This window comes from Capsicum annuum, chromosome 10 (genome assembly GCF_002878395.1).
Source record: "Capsicum annuum cultivar UCD-10X-F1 chromosome 10, UCD10Xv1.1, whole genome shotgun sequence".
Classification (NCBI taxonomy): Eukaryota; Viridiplantae; Streptophyta; class Magnoliopsida; order Solanales; family Solanaceae; genus Capsicum; species Capsicum annuum.
In genome coordinates, this window is record NC_061120.1 from 68,252,189 (window position 1) to 68,265,035 (window position 12,847).

The window sequence follows — 12,847 nt, forward strand, 5'->3', positions numbered from 1 at the left end:
ACGTAATGACATGGGTTTGAAGGTCTACATTATGCAGAAAAGGGATGTAAAGGCAATGAGTGCTTTGCCCTTGTACATAAGTGTTTCAGAAAAGAAGAGTTTCAATGAATTCATTAGTTCATTAATATGTAACACTGCGAGTATGAATCTATCTATCACTGCATGTAACGTTGTGAATACAAGTACTGAAAGAGCATTGATAGTTACTAATTCAGATGAATGTTTGGATGTATTGGATATTGATGCAACTAAAGTAATTATCTCGGACCCACATCACAAACATATTGAGGTTGAACAAGTTTATATCTCGAAAAGGGTGTTAAAATCTGTGATGAAGAATTACACGATTCGAGAGAAGTTTCAATCACGATCTGTTAGATCAAGTAAAACCTGGTAAGTTTGTCATGTATGTAAAATCTATTGTTTTTTTCTTGTTAAATTTTATTACAGCATATGTATTTAAAAAATACATATAGATTATTTTTTTTACATGTTGTAAATTACATTACATCATTTTTTTTTGCAGTTACACATTAATATGCAAATCACATAATTGTGATTTTTTATTCCGTGCATCTGATATCAACAAATCAGGAATGTTTTATGTTAGAGAATTCTTATCCGAACACACATGTCCGATAAAGGATAAGATTTATCCTAAGTTTCATGCTACTAGTAAGTTGATTGGAGGTATGGTGAAACAAAAGTTTAAAAACCACAAAAGAACGTACAGTGCGACTGAAATCAGAAGTGACATGAAGGAAGACCTTGGTATGAATTTGACGTATATTATGTGTTGGCGAGTTAAGGAACAAGCACTTGAAGATTTGAGAGGAAAACCTTTTGCATCATACGGAAAACTACCTGCATACATTCATGTTTTAAACACTACTTATCCAAGTTCACATATACGAATGAAAAAGCATAAAGATAATGAGTTTTTGTATATTTTTGTCGCACTAACTATATTCATACAAGGGTTCGATCACTGTAGACCTATGATAGTTGTTGATACAAGTTATCTTAGAGGACTATACAGTGGCACATTTGTAGCTGCATGTACCATGGATGGAGCCGGTAAGCTATTCTCGAAATGTATTTGACTCTATGAATAGATGTATATGTTTATAATATATATATATATATATATATATATATATATATATATGCAGCATATTTATATTTGTACTATCTATTTGTTATGTTTTAGATATATGAATTTATATTAAAGTTGTGAATTATGTTTATGAAATAAACTTCATTCACATTATCGGTAAGTTATATATTTTTATAGAGTACTTATTTAATTTTTTTGTGGATGTTGATTGGGAGCAGGATATAGTTTCAAATATATTTATATGTATTATAGGTTTAAGTTATATTTATGTTTTAAATTCCAGTTAAACTTGTTCCCAGCTGTATGTATTTGAAAAATACATATGATTTTTTTAATGTCTGTATATATCGTACTTTTAATGTATTTGTTTCATGTTCAGGCCATATATTTTCATTGGCATATGAAATAGTAGATTCTGAAAATGATGCATCCTGGACATGGTTCTTTCAGAATCTAAAGGAAGCATATGGTGAAAGAGAACATATGTGTGTAGTTTCCGATCGTAACCCAAGCATTATAAAAGTTGTTGCTGGAGTGTACAATAATGTACCACATTACGCTTGTATGTGGCATCTATGGGGTAACGTGAAAAAAATTAGGAAATCATGATGCATTGTCTGAAATCTTTTATACCATGGCGAAATCATACTCAAAAGTCTGAATTTCATAATTTAATGTAAAAAGTGGAGGTAGTTGATGTTAGGGTGAATAATTACTTGGAGTTGGAGGGATACGATAAGTGGGCTAGGTCATATGCAACAGTTTATAGGGGATGGACCTTAACATCAAATATTGCAGAGTCAATTAATGTTGCACTGGTATCAGTTAGAGAACTTCCAATATATGATTTTTTAGAGGAAGTTAGATTGATGTTTGGTAGATGGAACTGTGAAAATAGACAGGAGGCATTGTATACACACACGGATCTTATTGGAAAATTTCAAGTAATTCTCCAACAGAATGAAGCAGAGTGTACGCATATGAAGATATTATAAAATAGATATAACTATTTAATGTTATATCTTCTTGAATTTTTATATGTTGTATGAAACATATCTTAATATACAAATTATTAAAATTATAACAAATCTATGTGTTGTAATGAAAAAAATATGTATATATTCTTTAGACATATTAATATGCATTTGCTGCTTTGAGAAAAAATACATTTGCTAATCTGTAGCAAATTTTACTGTGATATTTTTTTTCTATAATATTTTGTATGTATTAATATTTTCAGGTTATACCAGCGTCAGAGTACGTCTGTATTGTCCACGATAAGGAGAAACATTTTATAGTTTGTCTAAAGAAAAAAAAAGTTCTTGTCATGCATTCCAATTGGATGAGATACCATGTGTGCATGCTTGTGCTGTACTTGATAGCAAGAATCTTGAAAAATGACCATATTGCTCTAATATATACAAGCCAAAAATTGTACTGAGAACGTATGATCTTCCTGTATATCCTCTACCATATAAAGATGATTGGGTGATACCTCGAAAAATTATGTCATCTGCTTCTGTGCTGTACTATGTGTTTGTTTGATATCTCGTAACTTGAGCCGGGGGTCTTTCGGAAACAGCCTTTCTACTTCATCAGAGGTAGAGGTATGGACTGCGTACATCTTACCCCCCCCAGACCCCACAAAGTGGGAATACACTGGGTTTGTTGTTGTTGTTGTTGTAGTTTTGCCCCCAAAATACAAGCGGCCCCCTGGAAGACCTGCAAAGAAGGAGCGCGGTAAATCAGGAAGAGATATGTTTGGAAAGAAAAGCAAAAATTATTGTAGTTCATGCGGACGAAAAGGTCACAATAGATGTTCATGTAGGAAATACAACAAATGATACATTTTATCATGTTTTTAGTGAAAATTCAGTTGCTTTATTATTCTTTTCTTTTTTAATTGTTTCATTTTGAATTTTGAACTTTTTATTGATATTGATAATTTGATAGTGTTCAGATGTTGCTGTTTTATGAAGTTGAACTTGTTAATTTGTTATAGTTCAAATGTTTAATTTTATATTATATATGTATATATATGCATATATTTTTTGCACTAAAAATATGTTTGAATATGGAATAATAGGAGCCATTATTATTTTGAAAAATAAATATGTTTACATTGAACGTAAATGAAAATACAATCTGAAACGAACATTAGTATTAACCATAATGTGTATCTTTCAAAAAATACAAATTGAAATCTGAATAACACATATGGCTGAATGTGTATTAAGTAGAAACGTGTATGTGGAAATAAAAAAAATACATATGTATTATAAACGATTATGTTCAGTTGAATGGTATATGTATTTTAAATATACGTTTACTCACTAAAATTTTAAAGTTTATGTTAATAAAATACATTTGTTAACTGGAATGACATATTTATGAGTAATACGTATTTTACAAATACATATATTTACTGTCATGGTGATATATATTTTTAAAATATATATCTTCACTGTAATGGTAATACGTATTTTGAAAATACATATCTTCACTGTAATGGTGATATGTTGACTTCAGAATTGATTTGGTAACTGTATGTTCATGTAATTTTAAAAATACAAATGTTAAGTGGAATAAGCATGTATGTTAAAAATACATAATTTCACTAGAATAAGCATATTTATTATTACAAATATGCACATAGACATATACTAACCACGAAAAACTGGAAATTAGACGATTAAAAATCAAAAAGTTAAGATAACAATAAAGGAACATTAACATGCCATCTTTGACCATTAAAGTAGCATATGAATCCCATAATCTATTCAAAAAAAAAATATCCACCTAATCTTAAATGTTGTTAACTTCAACAAAATAAAATACAAATCAAATATCAACCACTTCAATGCCTTCTGTTAACTCAGTGATCCAAAGAGGCCTCATTGGTGCTTCATCATCACTTTGTGCCTTTGCGTTTGCTTTCCTAGTGCCATAATCCCACAACAATGAAGCGTATCTTATGCGAATTAGATCTGGGTCAAAGTCAATACATGGAACAACTTCACTAAAAGTAAGACACTCGGCATACGTAATTATATATAAACCACAATCCTTGTAAAGACATACATTAATAAGTAAGAAGTTGTTACAACTTTAATTCATATGTATATATACAAGTACTATGCATACTAATTACTTACAAGCTGCCACTTGGTTGTTGAGGTACATTCTCCACAATTGAAACACCAAACGGATCCATCTTATAATTCAATTTGTAATTAGGTTGATTGTCGATGTCAATACCCTTATTCTCGTAGAATTTACATTCAATGAGACATATAGGTATAACCTTAGCTAATTTTTCAATTTCAGTAAGCACTGCCGCATCATGACCAACAGCTGACAAAGAATTATATACGTATATACACCTATGATTGAAAGATATAACTGCAAGAACCCAATGATGTTTTGCCTTTACGTGAACAGGAATGAAAATATGATCAACCGTATGCCATGGCACTGTAGCATGCATACGGAATCCACTTACATACTCATTCAGATGATATTTGTTTCCACCAGCATTAAGAGTTGCATCATCCAATTTATACACATCAAACACAATTGTAACAATGTTCATGAAATTGCAGTCTACAGTGCTGAACTTATTTGAGATATTGGGATCATACTTGGACTTCTTTCGCAGATAGTACAAGCATACATCAATTTGCTGCATTATAAATAAATTTCATACTTAATATTAAATAAACAAATAAAAAAAAATCAAATCTTACATATGAAAATATCATGTACAAATCAGTGAAGATATAATATACTTCATATGTATTTACAAATATACATTTTCAACTATAACAAAATAATCAATTACAATTATTCATATTTAACACCAAACTAATATATATTTCAATATACAAATCAATGTAATAATACATTACTCACCTCATCTGACCATGTCTGGCTAGGAGTACCCATAACGTAGAACCAATTCTTGTCTTCAACAAATAAAATTTCAAAGTTGATAACTGATATTTTTGCCTTTCCCTTCAAATAATGTTCTTCTTTGCTGTTCCTGTTTATTCATTATACATATTAGTCTGTAATTTGCATAATCTTAATTTACAAAAGTTAGTACTATCAAGTTGTATTCTGTATACCTCTTCGAATGATATTTAAGAAGATCTAATGAAAGCCAAGTCATGAACTTGTTGATGACTTTAGTGTCTTCTATCGCATTAACTGGATGAGATATGAAGGAATGCTTCTGATCGAATGTTTTCCATTGCTCTTCCGTGCTTACTTTATTATTAAGTTATGCAATTAATTATGTATATATAATCAATTATATAAGATAATGCAGTATTATAAGAAACAATAAGTATACTGTTGAAACAAAAGCTAAATCATGTCTGAAAACTGTAACAGATGTATTTCTGAAATACATATGAACAAATGCAGAGTAAAAATGTCTAAACTATCCAACTTCAAAATGAAAAAAATATTCTTCAAAATATAACCATATCTCATTAAAAACATTTACTGTTGTTCCAAAAATACAACTGAACAAGAAAAATCAAATTCATACTTCACTATCCATTAGGCAAAAAATATAAAGTAAGCAAATTTGTTAACTAAATAAATTATGTTAAGAGTACTAACCATCTGCTGAACCAAATTTTATTGTGAATGATGAGTCATTGTATCTAGATGGTCGTCTAATCCTTGAAACATTCATTGGCGTTTGTTGTGTTTGATTTGCCGATGGATATACAATTATACTTCGTTCAAGATTGACATACGCATTAAGACTGGGAAGAAGCTCATCTGAAAGAGTATTCTAAGAGTCAGACAAATGTTGATCAGCATTGCTTTCAATATTTACTCCCGCGGGAATGTGGACTACACTCTTATATTTCTGATCTAACTTTGAATTATCCACATCATTAACCTCTGACTCATTCACGCTGGTGTATTTACATTCATATCAATCGCACCTTCTTTATTCTGTATAAATTTTATAAAGATCTAGTTAGATTGCATTTTTCAATAAATTAAAAATAGCAATCAATGCACGTATTGTAGATACCTTGAACTCATCTTCAACTTCAACATTGGCTTTTGTTATGGAGTCAAGATCAATGCTTCTAAGGACGTCATCTGAAAATGTGAGTTGAGATTCTGATATTTGTGCTTCACCAATACTTTCGTCAACTGATTTTGTGATCTACACATGTTCATACAAATTAAATAAAATAATATTTATGAAGAACTAAAAAACTAATCAATATGTATTCAACATACCAGAGCGACACAAACATCTTTTGCTTCATGAACATCTATATCAGTTTTTTTCTTTAAAAAATTAAATAATAAAAAATTAAAATAAGTTTTTTTTTTATCATTATAACTATACGTAACAAAAAAAAATCTCTACCAGAACAATGTCATTATCCTCATTGTACCCATCAATCTCATTATACACATCATTCATACTGTTGCTTTGATATCCTGCCATCTCTTCGGCAACCTATTTTAATATTATTTTTTATAATGATAAATTAAAATTGTATATATAAAATTAGTTGAATATAAATGTACGGAATTTACTTATCAATGTGACATCAGGATTCTTATTAAACTCATGAACAAATTTTATAGTCGTTTGATGGGGTGATGTACTCTTAACATTTTATCCGCTGGTGGCTGATCAGATTCGCTGCCTTTTGCTTGTTTCTTCGAGTTTAAAACATGAAAATATAAATAAAAAAATTAGTAAATAACAACTTAGTTGTAAAAAAATACATATGTTGTAAATGTATATATGTTGTACCTTATTTTCATTGATTGCATTCATTATCTGATCAAACCTGGAAGACACTAGGCCACGAACATCATTAAACTGTTGTCATACCTGAATTATAAAAAAAAAATTAGAAATGAAAAAATAAATTAATCAAAAGCTTAAAGAAAAATTACCTTTTCACAAAACTTATCAAAGACTTTCTTCGAGACAACACCGTCTTCATCTTCAGAACTGAACGAAGACGGAACAGGTGACTGAACCAGAATAGATTTTTTACTGTCAGGCCGATTTGTGTCTTTCCTATTTTCACGTAGCGTAACTTTGTTTGAATTGGCTTGTGAATTGGAGTCCTGACAAAAGAGGCATCTTTGCAGCACGGGGTGGAGGGGTCCGTTTTGATATCAGCTCATCTACACCTTTAGGATGTGGCTTCATTTTTTTCTTTATAGGTGAAGCTGAGAAATCGCCATGATGTTTTTCTTTGTGGTAAACTGATTTTGTCTTTGTGGAGGATCCTGAAAATCATCATCTGAATCAATGTCATCTTCATTATGACTAGCAGATCCAGGAACAAGCTTCTTCGGTATATGAAAAGCTGAAATCTCCTTTCTTGTTGGCTCGATATTCTTAAAAACAACCTACAATTTAAATAACATAATAAAAATAATAATTTAGATGGTAAAATTAATAACATTATAAATCAGTTAACCATGATCCAAACCCAATAATGAATATACACTAACAAATGGTATGTTGTATATATACATATACCAGATCTGAAAATACATTTACAAAATAATCAACATCACATACAAAAAAAAATCGTAAAACTAACCTTGTCATCTGTATCATCAAACATACTTTCCATAAGAGTTTCATATTTTGGACGAGGAGAATTTGTCTTCCAATTCAAAATACAAGGGATTTGAGAATCCACCTTGGAAGCAACATTACGAGGCATGTTTGAACAACACTCGTACAACCAAATTTGAATGACCAGTGGCATTCCAAGAAGCATATAGAACTTTCCTTTCGGCTTCAACTTTTTATGCAAACTTCTTACTAATTCTTCAAATGCAACCGATCCCCACAGATAATTACTGTAGCGACCACTCTCAACCAAATCAAAGTGGAGGCGTGAAATAGCTACGGTATCAACTGATGATAGTAAGAATGCGTGAATAAAATACAAATTGGTAAACTTTAACACATCTTCATCGTCATCATTCACCTAAATTTTATCAAAAATAGCAGCATATAAATTCTTTTCTGTACAAAACTCTCACCATCAAAATATTGATCAATAATTTTATTTAGGCGCTCCTCGTCAAACACAAATTCATCCTTATTTGTAGCACAATTGAAACCAGTCACCAAAGCAAACTCTCTAATAATGAAATGAAGAATTGTGCCCTTTGCTTGAATGACTATGGCACTTGTAGAACTTTCTCTAGTTTCAAGTGACATAATGCATCTCCCTAACTGGGCTTGGACTACACAATTTTTCTTCTTTATTAAGAAACCAAATATACTTTTAGTACAAAACATCTTGTACTGACTCTTCGTCAACATTGTCTTAATACGGTTTTCAATGTCATTGACTGTATAACATTCTATATAAGGAGCAAATTTGTACAATACCCGGGCCATAAATATTTGATCACGAATGACCTAAACAACAAAAAAATACATTTATATGACAAAACTGTCTCTTATATGTATTTATGAAATACATCTTAAAACTAGTTTATACAAATTGTCTTATATGTATTTATGAAATACATCTTATAGTTATTTTATAAGATGTATAATAACAAATACAACTATGTATGTAAAAAATATATTTCAACAAATAAGAAATACATATCACATTAAAAATCTAATGACTACCAAATACAACTTAACATCGAATAAAAATCTTAGAGGTAACATAAAAACACATATCTAAACTGTATGTGTTTTCATACTACACATTAGAATTATATTTCAACAAACACATTATGTATTTTGTGAATACATGATTTGTACAAATTTAATTAACAAGACAAGAATATAACAACACATATACAAATTATATAACAAATGTATTTTAATAATACATATTAATCCAAACATTCTTTTATATGTATTTATAAAATACATCTTATAGTTATTTTATAAGATGAATAATAACAAATACAACTATGTATGTAAAAAATACATTTCAACAAAAAAGAACTACATATCACATTCAAAATCTAATGACTACCACATACAACTTAACATCGAATAAAATTGTTAGAGGCAAACATAAAAACACATATCTAACCTGTATGTATTTTCAGAATACATATTAGAATTAAATTTCAACAAACACATATGTATTTATATGGCAAAACAGTCTCTTATATGTATTTATGAAATACATCTTAAAACTAGTTTATACAAATTGTCTTATATGTATTTATGAAATACATCTTATAGTTATTTTATAAGATGTATAATAACAAATACAACTATGTATGTAAAAAATACATTTCAACAAATAAGAAATACATATCACATTAAAAATCTAATGACTACCAAATACAACTTAACATCAAATAAAAATCTTAGAGGTAAACCTAAAAACACATATCTAACCTGTATGTATTTTCAGAATACATATTAGAATTATATTTCAACATACATGAATACATGATTATTACAAATTTAATTAAAAAGAAAATAATATAACAACACATATACAAATTATATAACATATGTATTTTCAGAATATATATTACACTTCTACAGTTTCTATTTCAGCCATTTTCCCAAAAGAATATATATATACAGAAACCTAATAAATACAAATATCTTACACAAAATTTAGATATGAAATACATATTTAAAATATATTGTATACAGCATATACAATTCATATCAATAACAAGATTTTCGAATAGTACCATACCTCCTCCACTTTCTCTTGTTCAGATTCAGAATCTGATGCAATGGGACTTGCAATTTTACTATATTCTCCTTTTTCATCCGACTTTTTCCTTTTCACTGATTTTTGAAATTTTGTGGGAGATAAAGTTTTTGTCAATCCTTTCCTTTTCATTATTTCCACAATCTTTTCGGAATCGTTACAGTGCTCAGATCTCAACTCTTCAATGGTAACACCTTCATTAGAGAAAACATTAGTAGAACCCAAATTAAAAACTTCATCTTGTATTAAACCAAGATTAAACGATGGTACTTCATCGGTAAGTAAATTCTTCAGTTGATTTTCTCTAATTGAACAACTTCAATTTGCATGTTGAGCCATTATAAATTTTAACAGAAAAAAAAATTGATCCGAAACAGAGAATTTTCGCAGAACTAATATTGAAGAAAATGGGAACACTAAACACATTAACAAAAATTAAATGAAAAAAAGTAACATGCATTAACTGAAAGAAATACTTACCTTAAAAAGTGAGTATGATCTTTATCAAGATCTTGAGAGAGATATGCGGAAATTGAAGAGAAAAAAAAGAAACGAAAGTTGGAGAGAAGTAAATTGATAAAGTTGAGTAAAAGTAGGAATGTGAAAAGTTTGAGGTGATATCACGCGCTTTTCAAAAAAAAAAATATATATTATTATTATTGTTATAAGTTGTAATTTTATCAAACTATTGTTATTTCTTGTAATTAAAGTCTTAAGGTTGTTAGTTTATGTAATTTTTCCTAAATAAAATGATGACATCTTAGGGAGTTTACCTAGATTAGTTTATTTACCAGTTAGTTAATACAAATAAACAAAGATTAAGTTACAAAAAATGAATACAAGAATGGAAGTAGAGATTTGGGCCCCTTTTTAGCCCATTCTCAAATCTGGACATCATTGGTTTTGGGTCTATTTAAATGGCCCTTTTTAACCCTCTTTCAGCTGTGTATATCAGATGTATATCACAGCTGAATGTCTACACTTTTTTCTGTATAATTGACGTATACGTGACTAAAAATCAGTCACATACGGCCCCTTTGATCCTCCAGATGACTCAACAGTTAGGGACAAATTGGGAGTGCTTATCTCTACATAAAATATTATCATTATAATTTGCTTAAGAGAAATCAAGAAATACCAATAAAACTATTGTTTGTGACTGATGTATTATTTGCATCTAAAAATTTATACCGATAATACTACATCCCAGACCTTAACTCCAAAAAAAAAAAACAAAGAGAAAATGATAACGACTTCATCCTCTCCTACTTTCGCATTATACCATAATATTATGTGTTTTAAGCCACATTCATTTAAACATGATAAAGAACTTCGTTCACCCACCAAATCTTACCAAAATTCACAATACACCCATACACAATAACAACAACAAACGCTACAACAGCGTACAACATGAAGGTTAACAGACAAAAACGTTAACAGCAAAATAAACAACGCCAAATAACGCACAGCAGCAACGGCACACAGCCCTCACGACACCAAATTTCATTGCACATAAATCTTATGTCCCTTGAGTCTCTACAGCAAACAATCCCAGCAACATTATTATTACGATAACGCTAACAAAGAAATAATTACGATAAAAGAAACCGAAAGAGAATGATGTTTACCTTTCCCCGGGCAGCGAATCAGAACAGCGAGTCGATGACGACTTCCAATCGGAGTTTAAATTTCGAATTTTTGGAATTTAATTTCCGTCGGAATTGAGTTTTTGAGTACGTTTCTTCAAGAATCTTATGGGTTACATAGAATTAAAAGCACGCGCCTCATGAATCCTCAATTTTTCCTCCAAAAAATCCTCCTTCCTTCACTCTACGGACATGGGTATTTATAGGGGATTTGACAGACTTTGGGGGAAACTGAGGGGTAAAAAGGAAAAAATGAATTGATATTTGAATTTTAAAAATTGAGATGAGGTTGCTGAGCTGCTTTTGCCATTGTTGTACTGTTGTTGCGTTTATATTGTTTCTGTTATCGCAGTTGTCGTTGAAAGTTGTTGTTGTCATTTGTGTTGAAATTGTTGTTCTGGATTGCTGACTGCTGTTGAAGTTGGAATTGTTTTGCGTTGATGGTTTGCTGAAACTGGTGTTGGATGGGTCGGGTTTTGTCCGTTGAAATTGTTGTTCTTGAAATTGTTGGCTGTTATTGTTGGTTTTTGTAGGCTGAGGGGATATAAGGGGAAAGGGAACTTGGGCCGGGTCAGTTGGTTTTGTTGGGTTGGGGAGAAAATTTTATAGGGAAAAGGACATGGGCCAGCCACTCTTTAAAAAAAGTGATCCATAATTGAAAAGGTAGACAACTTAGGTCAGTCGGTCCATTTTAATATCCTTTTTTAACCATTTGATCCAATTGGGCACAAATAATCTGTATACTAAATTGATACATTTTTATAACAAATTGATACACTTTTATATTATATTGATACACTTTTTTAAAAAGAGAAAGGAAATTCTATGCAAGCACATGCAGTCCCTATACCCAATTGATACTCTTTTATACCATATTAATACACTTTTATACTACATTGATACACTTGCAGTGTCCATATACTCAATTGATACTATTTTATACTAAATTGATACATTTTTAGAATGCATGTAGAAACTATATATAGTCGTATAAAATATGTATCTAAATAATAATTATAGTTAAAAATTATATAAAATGTGTATAAAAATGCTACAATTATTTATAGATGTATATATATAGAAATTGTATCATTATTATAAATATGTATCTTTAACAATTGTATTATATTAAAAGTATATGGTATTGTATTTTATTGTATAAATAAGTAAAACTAAACAAAACAAATAGTATATTATTTTAATAATGTTGGTGAATGCAAAATAATCTGGAAAAAAAATAATTACTCAATTGTTTAAAAAGAATAAAAATCAGTATAATCTTTTAAAAAAAAAAAAAAAAGGAGCCCAAAAAAAAAACATTAATACAAGTGCTCACATAAAACAAAAGAAAAGTG

General features: G+C 29.6%; 2 protein-coding genes across 6 annotated transcripts; one reads left to right on the forward strand and one right to left on the reverse strand.

Moving 5' to 3' along the window:
* The first annotated feature begins 10 nt into the window (after positions 1 to 10).
* Positions 11 to 1,726, forward strand: LOC107844270. Its single transcript, XM_047397650.1, has 3 exons — positions 11 to 393; positions 527 to 1,077; positions 1,497 to 1,726. The coding sequence occupies exons 1-3, from the start codon at positions 11 to 13 to the stop codon at positions 1,724 to 1,726; spliced, it is 1,164 nt and encodes a 387-aa protein (XP_047253606.1).
* Positions 1,727 to 4,164: 2,438 nt separating this feature from the next.
* On the reverse strand, positions 4,165 to 12,054 carry LOC124887982. 5 transcript variants are annotated; one of them, XM_047397965.1, is made up of 11 exons: positions 11,475 to 12,054; positions 9,826 to 10,037; positions 7,726 to 8,121; positions 7,064 to 7,528; positions 6,918 to 6,998; positions 6,695 to 6,820; positions 6,174 to 6,311; positions 5,747 to 6,091; positions 5,245 to 5,386; positions 5,030 to 5,159; positions 4,165 to 4,799 (listed from the first exon to the last, which is right to left on the reverse strand). In XM_047397965.1, exons 8-11 carry the CDS (start codon positions 5,820 to 5,822, stop codon positions 4,269 to 4,271), a joined length of 879 nt encoding a protein of 292 aa, XP_047253921.1. In that variant the 5' UTR covers positions 5,823 to 6,091; positions 6,174 to 6,311; positions 6,695 to 6,820; positions 6,918 to 6,998; positions 7,064 to 7,528; positions 7,726 to 8,121; positions 9,826 to 10,037; positions 11,475 to 12,054; the 3' UTR covers positions 4,165 to 4,268. The 5 variants fall into 5 exon arrangements, with proteins under 5 accessions (XP_047253921.1, XP_047253920.1, XP_047253922.1 ...); XM_047397964.1 differs by having other exon boundaries at positions 6,522 to 6,820; XM_047397966.1 differs by having other exon boundaries at positions 6,174 to 6,820; positions 7,726 to 8,036.
* Positions 12,055 to 12,847: the final 793 nt, after the last annotated feature.